Source organism: Cynocephalus volans, chromosome 8, assembly GCF_027409185.1.
Source record: "Cynocephalus volans isolate mCynVol1 chromosome 8, mCynVol1.pri, whole genome shotgun sequence".
NCBI lineage: Eukaryota > Metazoa > Chordata > Mammalia > Dermoptera > Cynocephalidae > Cynocephalus > Cynocephalus volans.
In genome coordinates this window covers 117,198,290-117,219,187 of record NC_084467.1, presented here as the reverse complement: position 1 = coordinate 117,219,187, position 20,898 = coordinate 117,198,290, and the positions used below count along the sequence as shown (strand labels likewise).

General features: G+C 35.7%; 1 protein-coding gene across 1 annotated transcript; it reads right to left on the bottom strand.

The window, feature by feature from the left end:
• Window positions 1-18,503: 18,503 nt before the first annotated feature.
• On the bottom strand, window positions 18,504-19,421 carry LOC134384342 (olfactory receptor 10J1-like). The gene has a single exon (XM_063105878.1). It carries the CDS (start codon window positions 19,419-19,421, stop codon window positions 18,504-18,506), a length of 918 nt encoding a protein of 305 aa, XP_062961948.1.
• Window positions 19,422-20,898: the final 1,477 nt, after the last annotated feature.

Below are 20,898 nucleotides of genomic sequence, written 5' to 3'. Positions count from 1 at the left end.
CAAGAGCATGGGATATCTTTCCATCTTCTTGTATCCTCTTTAATTTCTCTCAGCAGTGGTTTGTAGTTCTCATTATAGAGATTTTTCACATCCTTGGTTAACTCTATTCCTAAGTATTTTATTTTTTGGTGGCTATTGTTAATGGGCAAGCTTTCTTGATTTCTCTTTCTGCATGTTCACTATTGGAGAATAGAAATGCTACTGATTTTTGTGTGTTGATTTTGTATCCTGCTACTTTGCTGAAATCATTTATCAACTACAAGAGTTTTCTTGTAGAGGCTTTAGGCTGTTTGATATATAGGATTATGTCATCTGCAAAGAGGGACAGTTTGACTTCATCTTTTCCAATCTGGATGTCCTTTATTTCCTTCTCTTCTCTGATTGCTCTGGCTAGTACTTCCAACACTATGTTGAATAGGAGTGGTGAGAGTGGGCATCCTTGTATAGTTCCTGTTCTTAAAGGAAAAGCTTTCAGCTTTTCCCTATTCAAGATGATATTGGCAGTGGGTTTATCATATATGGCTTTAATTATGTTAAGATACTTTCCATCTATACCTAACATAGAGAGTCTTTATCATGAATGAATGTTGAATTTTATCAAATGTGTTTTAGGCATCTGTAGAAATGATCATCTGGTTCTCGTGTTTGATTTTATTGGTATGGTGTATCACATTTATTGATTTGTGTATGTTGAACCAACCTTGCATCCCAGGTATGAATCCCACTTGATCATGGTGGATGATTTTGAGTATGTGTTGCTGTATTCTGTTAGCTAGAATTTTATTGAGAATCCTTGCATCTATATTCATCAAGGATATTGGCCTGTAGTTTTCGTTTTTAGTTGTATTTTTACCTGGTTTTGGTATCAGGGTGATGTTTGCTTCATAGAATGAGTTTGGGAGAATTGCCTCTGTTTCGATCTTTTGGAATAGTTTGTAAAGAATCGGTGTCAATTCCTCTTTGAATGTTTGGTAAAATTCTGCTGTGAATCCATCTGGTCCTGGCCTTTTCTTTGTTGGGAGCCTTCTGATAACAGCTTCAATCTCCTTTATTGTTATTGGTCTGTTCAGATTTTCTACGTCTTCATGGTTCAGGTTTGGGAGCTGGTGTGTGTCCAGAAATTTATCCATTTCCTCCAGATTTTCAAATTTATTGGCGTATAGTTGTTTATAGTAGTCTCAAATGATTCCTTGTATCTCAGATGAATCAGTTGTAATATCGCCTTTTTTGTTTCTAATTTTTGGTATTTGAATCTTCTCTCTTCTTTTTTTTTGTTAGCCATGCTAATGGTTTGTCAATTTTATTTATCTTTTCAAAAAACCAACTTTTTGATTCGTTGATCTTTTGAATTGTTTTTTGGTTTTCAATTTCATTCAGTTCTGCTCTGATCTTAATGCTAAGTTTAGGTTTGGATTGTTCTTGTTTTTCTAGTTCTTTAAGGTGAAGTGTTAGGTTGTTCACTTGCCATCTTTCCATTCTTCTGAAGTGAGTGTTTAATGCAATAAATTTCCCCCTTAATGCTGCTTTTGCAGTATCCCACAGGTTTTGGTATGATGTATCATTGTTTTCATTAGTTTCAATAAATTTTTTTATTTCCTGTTTGATTTCTTCTTGGAACCATATGTCATTAAGTAGAATGCTGTTTAATTTCCATGTGTTTGTATAGTTTCCAGAATTTCGTTTGTTATTGATTTCTATTTTTAATCCATTGTGGTCTGAGAAAATACATGGGAAAATTCCAACTTTTTTGAATTTTTGAGACTTGATTTGTGACCTAATATGTGATCTATCCTGGAGAATGATCCATGTGCTGATGAGAAGAATGAATATTCTGAGGTTGTTGGATGGAATATTCTGTAGATATCTGCCAATTCCAATTGGTCTAGAGTTTTGTTTAGATCTTGTGTTTCTCTGCTGATTCTTTGCCTTGATGATCTGTCCAATGTTAATAGTGGGGTGCTCAGGTCCCCTGCTATTATGGTATTAGTGTCTATTTCTTTCTTTAGGTCTAATAGAGTTTGCTCCGACATTGGGTGCATATATATTTATGATTGTCATGTCTTCTTGATGGATGAATCCTTTTATCATTATGCAGTGTCCCTCATTATCTCTTTTTATGGTTTTTAGTTTAAAGTCTACTTTATCAGATATAAGAAAAGCTACTCCAGTTTGTTTTTCATTTCTGTTTGCATGGTAAATCTTTTTCCATCCTTTCACTCTTAGTCTATGTGAGACTTTATAGGTGAGGTGGGTCTCTTGAAGGCAGCATATAGTTGGGTCCTCCTTTTTAATTCAGTCAGCCAGTCTGTGTCTTTTGATTGGGGAATTTAATCCTTTTACATTAAGAGTTGTTATTGAAAATTGTTGATTTACTCCTAGCATTTTATTGATTTTTTTTTTTTTTTGGATGTCTTAAGTGTCTTTTGTTCCTTTCTTTCTGATTTACTGTTTGTTTTCTGTTTTTGTTGGTTCCTTGGGTTGTAGATAAACTTTTTTTTTTTCTCTTCATTGTTGGCATTTTTATTTTACTAGTGGGTTTTGATTTTTCTTGAATTTTTATGGCTGTGGTAGTTATTTTTCAGGTGCCAAACCTAGTACTATCTTGAGAATTTCTTGTAAGGGTGGTTGTGTGGTATGAGACATACCAAATCCTGCAGTTTTTGTTTGTATGAGACATATACTATTTGCCCTTCATTTCAGAAGGATAGCCTTGGGGGGTAGAGTATTCTTGGCTGGTAATCTCTGTCTTTTAGTATTTTGAATATTTCATCCCATTCCTTTCTGGCTTTTAGGGTTTGTGATGAAAAGTCTGATGTTAGCCTGATTGGGGCTCCCTTATAGGTGATTTGATGCTTCTCTCTTGCAGCTTTTAATATTCTCTCTTTGTCTTTGAGTTTTGCCAATTTGACTATAACATGTCTTGGAGAAGAACTTTTTTTCGGTTGAATACGTTTGGGGACCTTTGAGCTTCCTGAATCTGAAGATATGTGTCTTTCCCTATACCCGCGAAGTTTTTTGCCACTATTTTGTTGAATATGTTTTCAATGCAATCTCCTGTTTCCTCCCCTTCTGGAATACCCATCACTTGGATATTGGAACATATAATGTTGTCTGATATCTCTCTTAGATTTTCTTCAATGTTTTTAATTCTTTTTCCTTTTTTATGTCTGCCTGTGTCATTTCAAACAGCTCGTCTTCAAGGTCTGAAGTTCTCTCTTCTTCTTCTGCAAGCATGCTGGTTAAACTCTCTGTTGTGTTTTTTATTTCATTGAATGAATTCTTCAGCTTGGCAAGCTCTGCTACATTCTTCTTCAGGTCATTGATTTCCTTGTACATTTCTTCTATCAGGTCCTGTATACTTTTCCTCATTTCATCGTGTTGTCTAGCTGAGTTTTCTTGTATCTCATTTAGTTTCCTTAGAATTATCACCCGAAATTCAGTGTCAGACATTTCAAGAGCTTCTTGTTCTATAGGATCTAGAGCTTGAGAGTTATTACTCTTTGGTGGTGTACTTTCTTGATTTTTCATATTTCTGGTATCTTTCCTGTGATGTTTAGTTATTGTGGCAGGGGATTTCATGGCCCACTGTTTCAACACTGTTGTCTGGCTTGGATGGTGCTGGGGCTGCCAATTTGGTACAGCTGCTTCAGTGTCTGTTTGGTTGCCCACTAGTGCCTCAGTGTTTGGTCACCTAGGGTCTTGGTCCTCTCCAGGGAGGCACCTCTCTGGTCAGCATGCACTTGACTGAGCTGGGGATGGAGTCAGGTGGCAGCAGTGAGGCCTACCTGCTGGGTTGCGTGCTGGCACTGCAGGGCACGTAGTCTCTGTGTATCTTGGGCCTCTCGGGCTGGTTACCTCTCTGATTGGTGTGCACTAGGCCGGGCAGGGGATGGAGTTGGGTGGCAGGGGTGAGGCCTACCTGCTGGGTAATATGCTGGTACCGCAGGGCATGTAGTCTCCGCCTTAATTTTAGAAATTCTGACCTCCACAAGGTTCTGGGATGGTTGCATCTGGCACGGGCCTCAGGCTGCTTCTACTCATGCTAAAAAGTGTTAGGCTGCCAGTGGGTATGAGCAGATCACATGGCGAGAGGCAGCAACAGAGCCCATGTGAATTTTAAGATGGATATTTTTATCTTTTTTTTTTATCAGTTATGAATATTGATGAAATACAAAGATGATTGTCACCCCCGTACCCATGATGTGAGGGCCAAATTCATACTGGCAGCATACCCATTACCACAAATTTCATTTGTAACCCATGTCCCCCACCCAGTTATCCCCAGCCTCCCTCCCTCTTCTTCTTTCCCTTTCCCCTAACTCCGCTTTACAGCCCAAGGAATGTTCTCTCCCTCTGCAAGTCCAATGCTCTACTGTGGTTTTTCTTTCCTTCCTTCTTTCTCTCTTAGCTCCCACATATGAGTGAGTCCATGTGGTATTTATACCTTTGTGCTTTGCTTATTTCACTCAACATAAGTTTCTCCAGGCTCATCCGTGTTGTTGCAAATGGAAGTATTACATTCTTTTTTATGGCAAAGTAATATTCTATGGTGTATATATACAACATTTTCCTTATCCAGTCATCCATCGATGGACATTTAAGTTGGTTCCATGTCTTGGCTCTTGCAAACAGAGCTGCAGTGAACATAGGAGTGCAGGTAACCCTTTGACATGATGATTTCCATTCCTCTGGGTATATACCCAGAAGTGGGATTGCTGGATCATATGGAATATCTATCTGTAGTTGTTTGAGAAACCTCTGTGCTGTTTTTCATAGTGGTTGTACTAATTTACAGTCCCACCCACAGTGTAGGAGTGTTCCCTTCTCTCCACACCCTCGCCAGCATTTGTTATTCACCATCTTTTTGATTATAGCCAATCAGACTAGAGTGAGGTTGTATCTCAGTGTAGTTTTAATTTGCATTTCCCTGATGACTAGTGATGTTGAGCATGGAAAGAAATAATTAAGATCAGAGCAGACCTAAGTGAAATAGAGCCCCAAAATCAATAGAAAAGATCAACAAAACAAAAAGTTGTTTTTTCAAGAAGATAAATAAAATAGACAAACCATTAGCTAGGTTAACAAAAAAAGAAGAGAGAAGACCCAAATAACTAAAATCAGAAATGAAAAAGGAGACATTACAACTGATACCACATAAATACAAAGAATCATTAGAGACTATTATAAACAACTGTATGACAATAAATATGAAAATCTGGAAGATATGGATGTTTCCAGACACATACAAAGTACCAAGACTGAACCAAGAAGAGCTAGAAAACCTGAAGAGACCAATAACAAGCAGTGGGATTGAAGCAGAAATTAGCAATCTTCCAACAAAGAAAAGTCCAGGTATGGGTGGCTTTACAGCTGAATTCTATCAAACTTTTAAAGAGGAATTAATACCAATTCTCCTCAAACTATTACAAACAATTGAAACAGAAGCTACTGTCCCAAACACATTCTATGAGGCCAACATAACTATGATACCAAAACCAGATAAAGACACAACAAAAAAAAAGAAAATTATAGGCCAATATACTTGATAAGCATAGATGCAAAACTCCTTAACAAAATATTAGCAGTCAGAATACAGCAACACATTAAAAAAATTATACACTATGATCAAGTGGGATTCACCCCAGGGATGTAAGGGTGGTTCAACAAATGAAACTCAATAAATGTGATACATCACATCAATAAACTCAAAGACAAAAACCATATGATTATCTCAATAGATGCTGAAAAAGCATTTGACAAAATTCAAAATCCCTTCATGATAAAGACTCTCAATAAATTAGGTATAAAAGAAAAGTATCTCAACAGAATAAAAGCCATTTATGACAAACCCACCACCAGTATCATTCTGAGTGGGGATAAACTGAGGGCCTTTCCCTTAAGAACAGGAACAAGACAAGGATGCCTACTCTCACCACTTCTATTTAACACAGCACTGAGGTACTAGCCAGAGCAATCAGGCAAGAGAAAGAAATAAAAGGAATCCAGACTGGAAAAGATGAGGTCAAAGTCACTCTATTTGCAGATGACATAATACTATATATAGAAAAACCTAAAGACTCTATCGAAGAACTCCTAGAGCTTGTTAATAACTTCAGTAGTGTTGCAGGATACAAAATAAATGCCCCCAAATCAGTTGCATTTATGTACTCAAATAGTGGTCTAACAGAAAAAGAAATAAAGTAAGCCCATTTGTAATTGTCACACACACAAAAAACCTCGGGATCAGTTTAACCAAGGAGGTGAGAGAAGACCTCTACAATGAGAACTACAAACCACTTCTGAAAGACATTAAAGAAAACACAAAAAGATTGAAAGATATTCCATGCTCTTGGATTGTAATAATTAACATTGTGAAAGTGTCTATACTACCCAAAGTGATCTACAGATTCAATGCAATCCCCATCAAAATACCAATGATATTCTTCACAGAAATGTAAAAAAAAAAATCTTACCTTTCATTTGGAACAACCAAACACCCTGAGTAGCCAAAGCAATCCTGAGCAAAAAAAATAAAGCTGGAAGTATAACACTACCTGACTTCAAATTATACTACAAAGCTATTGTAACAAAACAGCATAGTACTGATATAAAAATAGATATTCAGACCAGTGGAATAGAATTGAAAACCCATAAATCACCCCTCAGGCTTACAGCCATCTGATATTGGACAAAGGCAATAAAAATCTATATTGGGAAAAAGTAGCACACCTCTTCAACAAATGGTGCTGGGAAAACTGGATATCCATATGCAGAAGAATGAAACTAGATATGCACCTCTCACTATACACTAAAAGCAACTGAAAATGGGTTAAAGACTTAAGTATAAGACCTGACACTGTAAAATTACTAAGGGAAAATATGGGTGAAACACTTCAGCAACTAGGTCTGGGCACAGACTTTACAAACATGAGCCTGAAAGCACAAGCAGCAAAAGAAAAAAGAAACACATGGGACTATATCAAACTAAAAAGCTTCTGCACAGCTAAGGAAACAATCAACAGAGTGAAACAACAATGTACAGAGTGGGAGAAAATTTTTGCTAACTATGCATCTGAGAAGAAATTAATAACCATAATATACAAAGAATTGAAGCAATTATACAGTAAAAATCCAAATAACCCAATTAAAAAAAAATGGGCAAAGGAGCTGAATAAAAATTTTTCAAAGGCAGACATACAAATGACCAACAGGTACATGAAAAGTTGGATATTTTTATTTCTGCAAAAAGCATCATTGAAATTTTAATCGGTATTATGTTGAATCTGTAGATGGCTTTGAGTAGTATTGATATTTTAGCATACTGAGTCTTCCAATCCATGAATATGGGATGTGTTTCCATTTATTTATGTCTGTTTGAATTTCATCAATGTTATGTAGTTTTAATATACAAGTCTTTCACTTCCTTGTTTAAGTTAATTCCTAAGTATTTTATTTTTTCTGATGCTATTGCAAATGGAATTGTTTTCATAATTTCCTTTTCAGATTGCTCATTGTTAGTGGGTAGAAATGCAATGATTTTTGTGTGTTGACTTTGTATCCTGCTACTTTGATGAATTAATTTATTAGTTATAACAGTTTTTTTGTGGAATATTTAGAGTTTTAACATATAAGATTGTAACATTTGTGTTCAATATGCAACTATCAAATAAGGATAGTTGGCATATTTGTCTTTACAAAATGTGTGTCCATTAACCAATTCCTCCGTAACCCTTCCCCCTCTACTTCTCCACCTTTAATAACCACAGTTCTCTTCTCTCCTTATGAAAGTTCAACGTATTATTGTGTTCTTTCTTTTTCTTTCTTTCTTTTTGTATTTCTTTCCATATTTCTTTCTTTGTTATTCTTTTTCTTGCCTAATTACTCTTGTTAGAACTTCCACTACTATGTTGAATAAATGTTGCAAAAGTCAGCATCCTTGCATTGTTTCTAATGTCAGAGGGAAAGATATACATATTTATTATGTTGAAGTAGTTTCCTTCCATTCATAGTTTGTTAAGTGTTTTTACCACAAAAGGGTGTTGAATTTTGTCATATGCTTTTTCTGCATCAACTGAGATGCTCATACATTTCCCCCTTTGATTTTGTTAATGTGGTATGTTACATTGATCAATTTCCACATGTTAAACCGTTCTTGCATCCCAGGAACAAATCCCATTTGGTCATGATATGTAATTCTTTTAATATGGTGCTGAATTTGGTTTACTAGTATTTTATTGAAGAATTTTGCATCAAAGTTAATAGGAGATATTCGTCTGTAGTTTTTCTTTTCTTGTAATACCTTTGACTGGCTTTGATATCAGGGCAAAGTTAACCACATTAAAGGAGTTAGAAAGTGTTCCTTACTCTTCAAGTTTTTGGAAAAGTGTGAGAAAATTTGGCATTAGTTCATCTTTAAATATTTTCTAAAATTCACTATTAAAGTGATCAAGCCCAGGGTTTTTCTTTGTTGTAAGATCTTTGATTACTGCTTCAATCTCCTTACTTGTTACAGGTCTATTAATATTTTCCATTTCTTCTTAATTTAGTCTTCATAGGTTTTGTTTCTGTAGAATTTGTCCATTTCATTTAAGTTATCCAAATTGTTGACATACAATTATTTATAGTATTCTTAATCTTCCTTTATTTCTGTAGAATTGGTGGTAATGTCCTCAATTTCATTTCTGATTTTAGTAATTTGAGTCTTCTTACATTTTTTTCTTAGTCCATCTAGCTAAAGGTTTCTCAATTTTATTTTTACAAAGAACTAACTTTTAATTTCCTTGATTTTCTCTATTGTTTTTCTGTTCTCTATATTGTTTTTCTCTTTTCTGATCTTTATTATTTTCTTCCTCTGCTAGCTTTGGGTTTAGTTTGTTCTTCTTTGTTTAGATCCTTAGTAAAGTCACACTGTTGATTGAGAACTTTCTTGTTTTTAATGTGTTGATAGGTATAAATTTTCCTCTTGTCATTGCTTTAGCTGGTTCTGTAAATTTTGCTATGTTGTGTTTCCATTTTCAATCATCTCTAAGTGTTTTCTATTCTCCACTGTAATTTCTTCATTGATCCATTGGTTGTTTAAGGGTGTGATCTTTAATTTCCACAAATTTGTGCATTTTCCAGTTTTACTGCTGTTATTGTTTTCTAATTTTATCCCATCATGGTCTGGGAAGATGATTTATATGGCATCTATCTTTTAAAATCTATTGAGACAATTTGTGACATCACATATGGTTTAATTTGGAAAATATTCCATTTGCACTTGAGAAGGATGTATATATTTCAGTTAGATATAGCTGTTGTTTTGTGTTGCTCAATTAATTTATTTCCTTACTTATTTTCTGCCCATTGTTCTATTATTGAGAATGAGGTATTGGAATCTCTAGCTATTATTGTAGAACCAACTATTTCTCCCTTCAATTCTGTTAGGTTTTGATTCATATATTTTGATGGCATGCTATTAGGTGCTTAAATATCTATAATCACTATATCATCTTGCTCTATTGAAATTTTTATTAGTGTATATTGTCCTTCTTTGTCTCTTCTAATTCTTTTTATTTAAAATCTATTTTGTCTGATATTAGTATAGGTACCCCTGCTCTCTTTTGGTTACTATTTGGATGTAATATTTTTTAATATACCTTTACTTTCAAACTATTTGTGTCCTTGGATGTAAAATGAGTTTCTTGTAGACAAAGTATAATTGAATCATGTTTTTTATCTCATCTTTTGATTGGAGAGTACAACTCATTTATATTTAAAGAAATTACTAATAAGGAGGAACTTATTTCTGTCATTTATTTGACTTCTATATGCCTTATAGCTGTTTGTCCCTCATTTTCTGCATTATAGTTTTCTTTTGAATTTAGTTGATTATTTGTAATGAAATGTTTAAATTCCTTTCTCATTTTCTTTTGTATATGTTTTCATACTATTTTATTTGTTTGCCATAGAGATTACATTTAACATCCAAAAGTTGTAACACTTAATTTGAATCTATATAAGTGTAACTTCAATAACATACAACTCTGCTCCTTTAATAGCTCCATTCCCACACCTTTCACTTGTTGATGTCACAAACTTTCATTTCTATATATTGTATGCCCCAGAACATAATTTTTAAATACATTAGTCTCTTAAATTATGCAAAAAATAAAATGTGAAGTTATAAACCAAAGTTACAATAACATTAGCTTTTAGACTAATAACTTTTTAATGTATTGGCCTCTTAAGTCATGTAGATAACAAGAGGTGGAGTTACAAACCATTGTTACAATAATAGCTTTTATAATCATCGATGTATTTACCTTTATTGAGACCTTTAATTCTTCATATGGCTTTGAGGACGTGTCTAGATTTTATTTTCTATGCAGGAAGCCCTTGAACATTTCTTCCAGGGAAGGTCTAGTGGTAACAGACTCCCTTAGCTTTTGTTTTTTTGTGAATATCTGAATTTTTCCCTCACTTTTGAAAAACAATTTTAACAAATATGAAATTCTTAGCTGACAATTTATTCTTTCATTTAGCAGTTTGAATATATTGGCCCATTGCATCTGACCTCTAAGATTTTTGATTAGAAATCTGCTGATAATCTTATTGAGGATAACCTTGTATGTGACAATTATCTTTTCTCTTGCTGCTTTTGAGATCGTCTCTGTTTACCTTTCAAAAGTTTAATTATAATGTGTCTTGGTGTGGGTCTCTTTGAGTTCATCTTATTTGGAGTTCATTAAGCTGCTAGGTTGTTAATATTTATGTCTTTCATCAAATTTGGGAAGTTTGTAGCTATTATTACTAAAATATTCCTTCTACCCATTTCTTTCCTTTTTCTTTTTTCCTTCTGGAAATCCCACATTGCTATGTTGGTCTGCTTGATGGTGTTCTATGGGTTTCTTAGGCTCTGTTCTCCTTTCTTCAATTTTGTTTTTCTGTTCATCAGATCCAGTAATTTCCATTGTCATATGTTCAAGTTTGCTGATTCTTTCTTCTGCCTGCTGAAATCTGCCTTTGAATCTCTCTAGTGAGTTTTTTATTTTAGTCATTGTACTTTTCAGCTTTATAATTTCTTTTGGGTTTCTTTTTAGTTTTCTATTTTTTAATTAATATTTTCAATTTTCACATATTGTTTCTTGACTCTATCCACATCTTCTTTTAGTTCTTTGAATATCTTTAAGACCATTGTTTTAAAGCCTTTGTCTAGTAGATCTTCCATTAAGTCTTTCTCAGCGACAGATTCTGTTTGTTTATTTTGAATGGGACATAATTTTCTATTTCTTTGTATGCCTTTTGATTTTTTGTTAAAACTGGGCATTTGAATCTAATAATATGGTAACTCAGGAAATCAGATTCTTTCTCTTCCCCAGGGTTTGCTGGGTTTTGTTATTGTTTTTATCTTTGTTTTGTTTGTTGTAGACTTTGTGCCAAGGATCAGCCTGAGGTTTACCCTCTAAGGTCTTCTCAGGTCTTTTCCAAGCTGGCACCTTTCCCTGGGTGTGCATAGTCACTTAATAATTTTCCCTGTATATGTAGTTGCTTTTGAATGCATTAGGCTTAATATCTGGCTCCCCAAACTAGAAGAGAAAAATGAAATAACAGATCCATGATATTTGGAGGACAGGGTCAGCCTGGATTCAGCAAACTGTGTGCATGAGCACAACTATTTTCTGGGTGGCTGGTGGTGGGGGATGTGTAGCTGCTCCTGTGCTAAAAGCTGAAATTGACTGAAATTAACTGAAATTAACTGCAATTTAAGTTACAAATTTTCAATAGATCCAAGAGTTCCAAATAATTGCAACAGATAGATGCTGCCAGTGAGGTTTTTCCTAGATACAGAGACAGATTGCTGGTACTTCTTACTCTGCCATCTTCCCCTCACATTGTCACTGTTAATGTATTTTTAATTTGTAAAATATATTTTTGCTTCTCAGAACTTGAGTTTTATATAGTATCCTGCTTTTATTTCACTAATATCACTTTTCTTCTTCTGAAAATGTTAAATATGTATCTTTTGAAAGACTAATTTACACCCCATACGGTATCTAATTCTTCCCTATTCCTTTGTTATTTGTTTATTATATTGATGTTTATTATCATGTTAGTGTCTTCCTTCAAATTCTTGGTGATCCTTGTAAGTCCATTCATAACTAGGAATGATGCACTAACAAGCTGTTTGGAAGCTCTGTGTGCATGCATGTGTGTATGTAGTGGGGTGGGATATGTAGGCTGGTAGGCTTTATTTACAAGAGTGATAAAGCTGGGTAATGTGATAAACTAGTTTTATTAGGATAGGACTACTTTTCCAAAACAGAACATTGAGCTTTCCAGATTTATGTCTTTGCTCTTGAAATGCTAACTTGCACAGGGGAAATCCTTCAGTTTCCTGATTGAGAGCTAAAAGCATTATTGTCAGTATCCTGTGAGATTTGCTGATGTTCTTTTAACCTCTCCTGCACCTTTATTTATTTATCATAACCCCTCTTCCACTTGATCTCTGCAAGTCTCTCTAGAAAATAACCCCCTAATCTTCTGCTCAGGTGGGGTTGAGGTTCTGATTGTGTAACATCTCAAAAATTTTTGAGTAACTCTGATTCATTAGACTGTACACTTTTATGTTCAGAGGTACTTACTACTTGCATCTCCTGAATACTTCCAGCATTCTGTTTGATAAATTGACATTTTTGTGTTTTCTCTGCCTCAGGCTTAGAGCAGCATTCTGTCATGTGTTAGGTCTTATAAGAATCAATAATGAATTATTAATCTTCTTTCCAGATTCCAAAATTTTCTCGAGCTCTCATTTGCTGTCCTCTCCTATTCTCTTTTGCTATGGTGGTGAGTCTAATTTCATTCTTAGCTTAAATTTAGTAGGGTTTTAAGAAAAAGAAGCAAATAATAGGTATGTAAAATCTGTTTAATCAGAATTCTCTCTACCCTTAAATTAACACAGTTCCTATAACTTTTATTTATTTCTTTTAAATAATGACTAGTACTGATACTGGAGGAGAGGGCCTGGGGAGGTCCAATGTGCAGCCTCAATCCACTCCATCCTCTTACCAGGTTCTTGACTCCACCATGGGAAAGAATTCAAGAGCAGAGTCACAGTAATAAGTGAGGACATGTTTAATGTAATGAATAAGAGAGACAGATTTCACAGAGAAAGTGTGGCCTATCTCCAGAGTTTGAGCAGGGCACACACCAAGTTTAATACAGAAGTAGGAAATACACATTCATAGACAACATGGAGGCTGGCTCTGGAGTGAAGAGAGTGAAGTTTGATACAAAAAGAAAGAAATACACACCTCAGGTGAAGTGTAGGCTGGCTTTAGGAGAGTGAGCAGGAGCCCCACCTTCTACCCAGATTCAACTTTTACAGTTTTGCTATCTAATACATAGTCATGCTATCTAATGAATATTCAACTGAGGGGGTGGTTCCCAATTATGTAGCAGTTTATGTAACAGGTTTGCACATGTTCAGATTGTCTCTCTTTAGGGTGGGCTCATTGGTCAGATTCTATCATAGGTACTGAACACATTTAAGAATATTCGGTGCTCTTTAGCACCCCTAGTGGAAGGTCATTCGAAGGATATATTCCACTTTACTAAGCATGCATAGCCATTAGGGTCTGCATCAGCCACTGGATTTGCATAAGCCTTCCCCCTGTAGTCTCAATCTCCCCATGTTGGTACCTAAAATAGGTGCAGTAAGCAACAATAACTCTTCTCTATGGAAGGGCCTAGAAGAAGAGGAGCTTAAGAATTTGGGGAGTGGCTTGAAACGCAGAGGCATGTCCTGAATCCCAAACCCAGGGAAACTGAGCATGTCCTATGCCAATATTAACCTGTATGTGTAGCTTTACACTGAATGAGAGACTTGAGTTTAATTTTCTTATTATAAATATGTTTAGTAAAAAATAAAATAATACTTTATAGCTCAACATTTCTAGTATCTAGTTGCTTCCTCCTGTCTTTGTGTTCTGGTATTTTCCCTCCAGTCTTTTTTTATTGTCATACTCCTGTGTCCCTGCCATGTCTCTCTCTCCAAGCATTTCTCTTGACTGGAAACTACCAACACCATTCTGCTACTGCCCACCTGGGAGCAAGTAGTGATGGGGAGGGCTGCTTTTTCTGAGCTAATATCCCCTGTTGATTTCCCTGGAGTTTCTAATTGTTCTTGTTTTTTCCAACTCAGGGTATGAAGTAAATTTTGTGTTGCTCCAAACTTTTATGACTGGATTGCCCTTTGAACTCCTGTGTGTCTGTGAGATACCTTATCACTCTAATTGCATTTGTCTTTCTTTTGTGCTTCATAGTTCCTGATTCACTAAGAATTCCATTTTTGTTTTTATGCACTGGCTATAATCCTACCTTAATCTTTTCTATCACTTCCACGGTTTAGTAGGTGTGGGTTGGGGAGTGTGGAGAGAAGAAATTCTATACATACTCACTGTGCCATATTGAATATCATAAACTAGAAGTTCCATTTTCTTCCTTGTAAATTTTCTAAATTTTGTTTTACTGAGCGCGTGTATTATTTTTGCAATCAGAAAAATACTAATTAGTATACTATTATTTCCGAATAAATGAAGAAAAATAAAAAGAGGTGGCCCCTTTCTCAGATGCTTACCTACCATTTCAGCCAACTCAGTGAATCCATCACTCATGCATGCAGCATTCTCTTATGGCATCCATATCTCCATGTGTTTTCCCTGAGTTTAGTGGGTCACACTAGTGATACATCAGAGTTTGATTTGCTTTTGGTATTTAGCCCAAATCTGCTACTTTGGCTTCAACCTTTAAAATCAACCTTCTACTACAACACTTTTTGACATCCTTGAATTCGTAGGCGAACAATGATTGTATGATAGCATAGCTCTAATCAGTCTAATGACATCAGTAGTCTGAATAAAGCAAGTCATTTTGATTTTTTTTAAAAGATGTTTGAATATGCGTTTTCAAATGTAGTTAGTCATTCTATCTGTGACTTGGACTGAATTAGCTTTATATGCTTTAAATGTTAAAATTCTACCCATCAATTTAAATATACATTATATTTATTATTAAAAGCAAAATATAAGAATAATTTATAAAAATTGTGAGAGTTAATTTTCTGGACAAATTTAAGAGTTTTAAATAGCTAAATAGGAAAATGAATGATTCATATAAATATAAAGATAATGCTTTGGTTATTAGATAGCTTTAGAAAGAACATTATATCCTTGTAATGCCAGTAAATATTTATAAAATTTAAAATTATTGGGTAGTATTAAACAACTTTTAAAAACTGTGGTTTTTTTAGCTTCTTAATTCCATTTAAGCCATCCTTTATAGATGAACTCATAATAAGAATTCAGTTTTGCCACCAAAATCATATAGGACAATATCCAGGATGAAATATTTTAATTTGTATATAATAAAGAAGATAAAAAAAAAGAAAGTGTTATAGAAAATGTGTTTTTTTCCGCAAGATATCTTGCTGCTTCACTGATCAGTTTCTCAGTTGAAAAGTGAGCACCTACCCAGTATCAGGAATGTGTTTTAGTGACTGCTAGAGTAATCCAGAAGCTGACAATGAAGATTAAATGTCCCTCCACTAAAATGTCAAATGTTTAACAATTAAATTCAAAATTTTAAATGAGATTTTAATTTCATTTTAAAATCCCAGAAATAAAGGCTGCTGATATTGAGCTTCAGCACTGACTTCAGTTGAATACAGATTTTTAACTCTTAACCAATGAGCATTTGCTCAAAATGTATATTAGATGCATCTCTATTCATTAATGCTATTTAAATAAAATGAAATAGAATAGAACAGAATAGAGTGAAATGAAAACAGCAGAATGCATTGCATGTAGTAAGGCTAAGTACTGTTTTGTGAAGGTTGCTTTTCATTTTGTGTATGTGTGCATAGGTACACCCACACACATAGATGTATACATACGTGCTGGGCTATATTATAACATGCATTTTTCTATTGGGGGCCATGGTTTATTGTAGAGTTTGAAATTCTCTGAACTAGAAGGAGGAAAGATGCTCAGTGTGGAGCAGGAGGATAGGCCTTAACTGCTGGAATTGCTAACAAAAGATAGTAATGCGGAGTTTTGGAAATGTTCTTTTGTAAGAGACCAAAAATACTCGTGTATGACCTGAAGACTTAATGAAAGCTGCAATAGCAATTAGAACTTAATAGTATGTGGGAGAAAGGTAATAGTCAAAAATTAATTAGTAAAATAATATAAAAAGACGAGGAAAAATTGGAGAGGTTAAAACACTGGCATTATGTTAGCTAATAATAACGATGATAATGATAATAATATATCTCTTAGCACTTCCTGCAGTTATCACAGCAATTTCTACTGTGTTTATTCTACTGGAGTTGATTCTTACAACAACCCAAAACAAAACAGATCAGAGACTGATAACCCCATTTTGCAGATAAGGAAAGTTTAAGTTTATGAGTAATGTAGCTATTTTCTTACTCTAATGAAAATAAACAATACTTGTCCCCATCTTGTCATTTCCAAAGGATTTTAAAAACTTCTTGTCTTGCCTTGACAAGAAACTTTGGATGTAAGTTTTACAAATGAGGAAACTGAGGCTCACAAAAATTAAATAATTCATTCAAATTATTCATGGTGAATAAGAAGTAGAGGCAGAACTCAAAATGGAATCTTTTCTTTTAACGTTTATGTTCTTTCAGCTTTATTCTGCTGATTTCTAAAAACTGCTACGTAACATTTTAAGTAGCTGACTATGTTTGCAGATATAGATTATCTGTTACTGAGAAGGTTGATGGAACAGGGAAGCATTTTAGAAGTTACAGTCTAAAAAAAATAAAATAATTTTATTTACTGAGTAAAAATAAAAATCACCATTGGCAATACAAGGTAACTTCATTTTGGGTTCTCTTGGATTTTGACTTAAACTTTAAAAAAAATGCAGTTGAACTGTACTGTACTGAACCGTAATGGTTATTTGAGAAATTAAAATATTTTTATATAGTCCTGACTTTTGAAATTATCATATAGGAGAATGTGGCCTATGTAAACCACATCACTTGGTACAAGTGAGGCATTAAAGAGTGGGTGTAACTCTCCACCTAGCCAAGACGTCACATAGTTGCAGCATCACTCACTGCCCATTTCATGCTTTCATCCATAAAGACATAATGGGCAATGTTCACTACAGCCATGTATGAATGTGTGAGTTTAGAGGCTGGGGTGTGAGGAAAAGGAGAGAGTGATTTTTTCTTCATGGATAGCTCATTAGAAAGTTCATAAAAGGAGAGATACTTCAGGTTATTGTTTCAAAATCAGTAGGAGAACACCCTCGTCAGAATAGCAGTAAAGGATTTCCATTGAGTGACAACAAGCTGTAGACTGGCACGAGAGTATGACATGAAATGGGAAACCATATGCCATAATATATTGTTGAGTTGTAGGCTGTATGGAAATGGATGACAGACTGTAGGAGAGGGAGTTGCTGGAAATGGAGATGACTAGTAAAAGATGACATATTAATTCAAGTCCTAGAAGATCTTAAACGATAGGACTGATGGTTTGATGAGTCTTTTTCTTTTGCTGAGTCACCGTGTTACCAGATGGCCACATTCTCCTTACCAAACCCTCCCAACCCTCTCACCCCATTCATTCCTGCTCTATAGTTCCTCTTTGACCCCCATTCACAACTTGCTTCTATCCATTCTACAAGATTCTTTAAAGGCAATGACAATTTTTTTCCTGGGTCCAGACGTGCACATATAATATCACCAACAACCTTTATGTAGATTCACAATATAATTGCTGACATGATTACTTGATGCTGCCTCTTTCTTTAACTAGATCACCAAGGAATTTTAAGCACTTTCCAAAAATATTTCTTTTACATAATCCTGAGAACTTAGATAACCATTTTCCCATATGGCCGACCTGGAACTTATACGAACAAGATCCAGACTTCAAAGGCTGCTGAATTTTATAAATGCTTATTATCTCTGATATCCATTTCATTTATGGTGTCTAAGATGCAAATGAACTTGAATTATTCATAAGGGAATGACTTTAGTTAGGTGTTAAATCTATGTAGCTCTAAATGGGTAAGAGGAAATTCCATGTCCAAAGAAGAGTGTTATAGAATATATTTAAAATTTTAGCCCTGCTATAGAGTAGCCTCTTCTCGTTAATTCTGTCTGCTATCCTTCTCTCATTCTGACCCAGGGTGCCCAGACAGCCTATGTATATCCCAACACCACTGCGTTCTTTCTCCTGAATTTGACATTCCATACTATCCCTGTTCTCTGTGAGATGCAAGCTTGCTTGTGCTTTGAAACACCTTCTCCATCTCTCAAGTGGCTGAATTTATAGTCTTTTTGTTCCCTCCTTTTCTTGCCTAACCAGTGTTTAATGAGCTCCAGAACCATAATTCTAGTGACTGTGGGCACTGCTTCACGTTTTCCTCTCTAGGGAATCTTCTAAGGCCCTATTTGCAATGGGTCCATTCCGTCAGGAGAATTTTCAGCTGATAGCTCTGCACAGAGCAGCTTTGACCTCTTTGTTCCTCAGGGTGTATACCATAGGGTTCAGTAGGGGAGTGATGACAGTGTAGGTCACAGAGATCAGCTGGTCTTGATCCCTGGTGTTCTCTGACTTGGGCTTGAGGTAGGCAATGGAGGCACAGCCGTAGTGGACAATGACCACGGTGAGGTGGGAGGCACAGGTGGCAAAGGCTTTCTTTCTGCCCTCAGCAGAGGCAATCTTGAGGATGGCAGAGATGATCAGGATGTAGGAGATGAAGACCAAGCCCATGGGAATCAGGATCACCAGCACACTTATGATCAAAGTAAGGATCTCATTGACAGTGGTATCAATGCAGGAGAGCTTCATCACAGGTCGGATGTCACAGAAGAAGTGGGCTACCTTTGTAGCACAGAAGGGCAGCCTGAACACAGCTGACACCTGTGTCACTGCTACAATCAGCCCAATGCTGCAGGCCCCCCACACCAGCTGGGCACACACCCTCTTGCTCATGATGACTGAGTACCTCAAGGGGTTGCAAATAGCCACATAGCGGTCGTACCCCATTGCTGTGAGCAAGAAGCAGTTGTTGATGGCCAGACTGATAAAGAAGAACATTTGAGTGGCACAGCCTGTCAAGGAAATGGGCTGACTCAGACCTATGAGGTTAAAGAGCATCCTGGGTATAATGACAAGTGTGTACAGAGTCTCTGATGCTGACAGCATACTGAGAAAGAAGTACATGGGTGTGTGGAGGTGACGATCAAGACCGATGATGGTCACAATGATGGCATTGCCTGCCAGGGTTAATATGTATAGTGCAAGGAACACTACAAAGAAGGTGAGCTGGTGCTCGTGGAAGCTGGAGAAACCTTGAAAAATAAACTCACTCACCAAAGTGTGATTCTCTTTCCTCATTAAATCATATATAGTATCTAAGAAAGAAAAAAAATACATAAGGAATCTACATGGATAATTTCTGTCAAATAGTAGGCTGGGCAAATTATTGTGGTTAATCTACCTCTGGTCTCTGCTTATTTATATTAACATTCATACTTATTTCTTTTGGAAGTAGAAAGTGGAGAAATGTTCTTTTTTAGTAAGAAGAAAGAACATGGCTTTTCGAGTCAAAAGTTGTAAACTCACTTCCTAGTTCTATTATGTGTTAACTTACCTGAGGCAGGGATTTAACATCTCTAAGACCAGTTTCTTCATCTTTTTATGGGTGTGGTGGTGATGACAACATAGAATTGTTGATGGAAAAATTTTACACAGTTAAGTATAATACTGATATTGGAATTAAAATAAATATTGGACATCTTCAAGTTTAGTGGTGTCATGCGGAATTCCAGGTTCTGTAGCTGCCTTTTGGTTCCCGAGCTTCCAGGACCTGGGCTGAGCTCTTGTTGCTGTGACTCACACACTGCATTCTCGTTCCAGTCTTTTGACTCTGGGGACACTGCTTCTCTCAACTATCTTCCACACTCCTCTTCCCTAGACACTGCTCATTTTTTCAAAGCAAGACGAAGTCCATGTCCCCTGTGAAATCTTTTTATTCTCTCTTTCAAAAGCCTTCATGGCATTACACATGTAGGTAGCACAGAACTGTTTACTGGCTTTTGTGTATTTCAAACATGTTATAGTGTACTTGTGATTACAAAACATATTCACATACATTATTTAATTTCATTAACACCCAATGGAGCAGGAAGGACAAGGATTATTGTTTCTCTTTAGATATGAAGACTGAGAAACAACTTTGCTTAGGGAAGTGCCCATGGACACACAGGTGTCAAAGAACTATACCAAAACTGGAACCCATGTCTTCTGATCCTGTGTCCAATATTCGTCCCACTACACAAAACTGCATTGCAGCTGTCCCCACCACAGCTAGGCAGGGACCATGTGTTCCCACTCTTTATGACCCCAGCGGGGCCACTCCAATGGAGGGCGCAAATATCTGCAGGCAGAACCATTACAAGTCGTTGCTCCATCACACAAATTGCCTGTTAGGAAGCAGAATGCTGGAGAACCACAGAGATATTTTCTTCAAAGAGAAGGCGTAAATGTTTTTAACTTCTGTCTCTTTTCCCTGGTGTCTATGCTGATGACAGTGACAAACAACTACATAATTAGGCTAAATTTTAACATGTAATTATAATATTATTAACACGTAATTGGAAAATATACCGGTAGTACAAGTTTTCTAGTAACCTTTACCCTATTGCTAACCAACATATAATTATGTAACAGATTAGTTGTAAAAAAAAACAAAGTAAATTTAGTAATAATAGAAAGATGGACTTGCCTCAAAAGTGCATTTTGCTGGAAGTAAAGCAAATGAGCAACATTACAAAATGGTTTACTGTTGAGTACATTTTGAAGGTAAGCTTTC

Bases quoted from the DNA above. Each gene is read 5' to 3' on its own strand.
- LOC134384342 (XM_063105878.1), bottom strand. From the start codon at position 19,421: ATGAGGAAAGAGAATCACACTTTGGTGAGTGAGTTTATTTTTCAAGGT.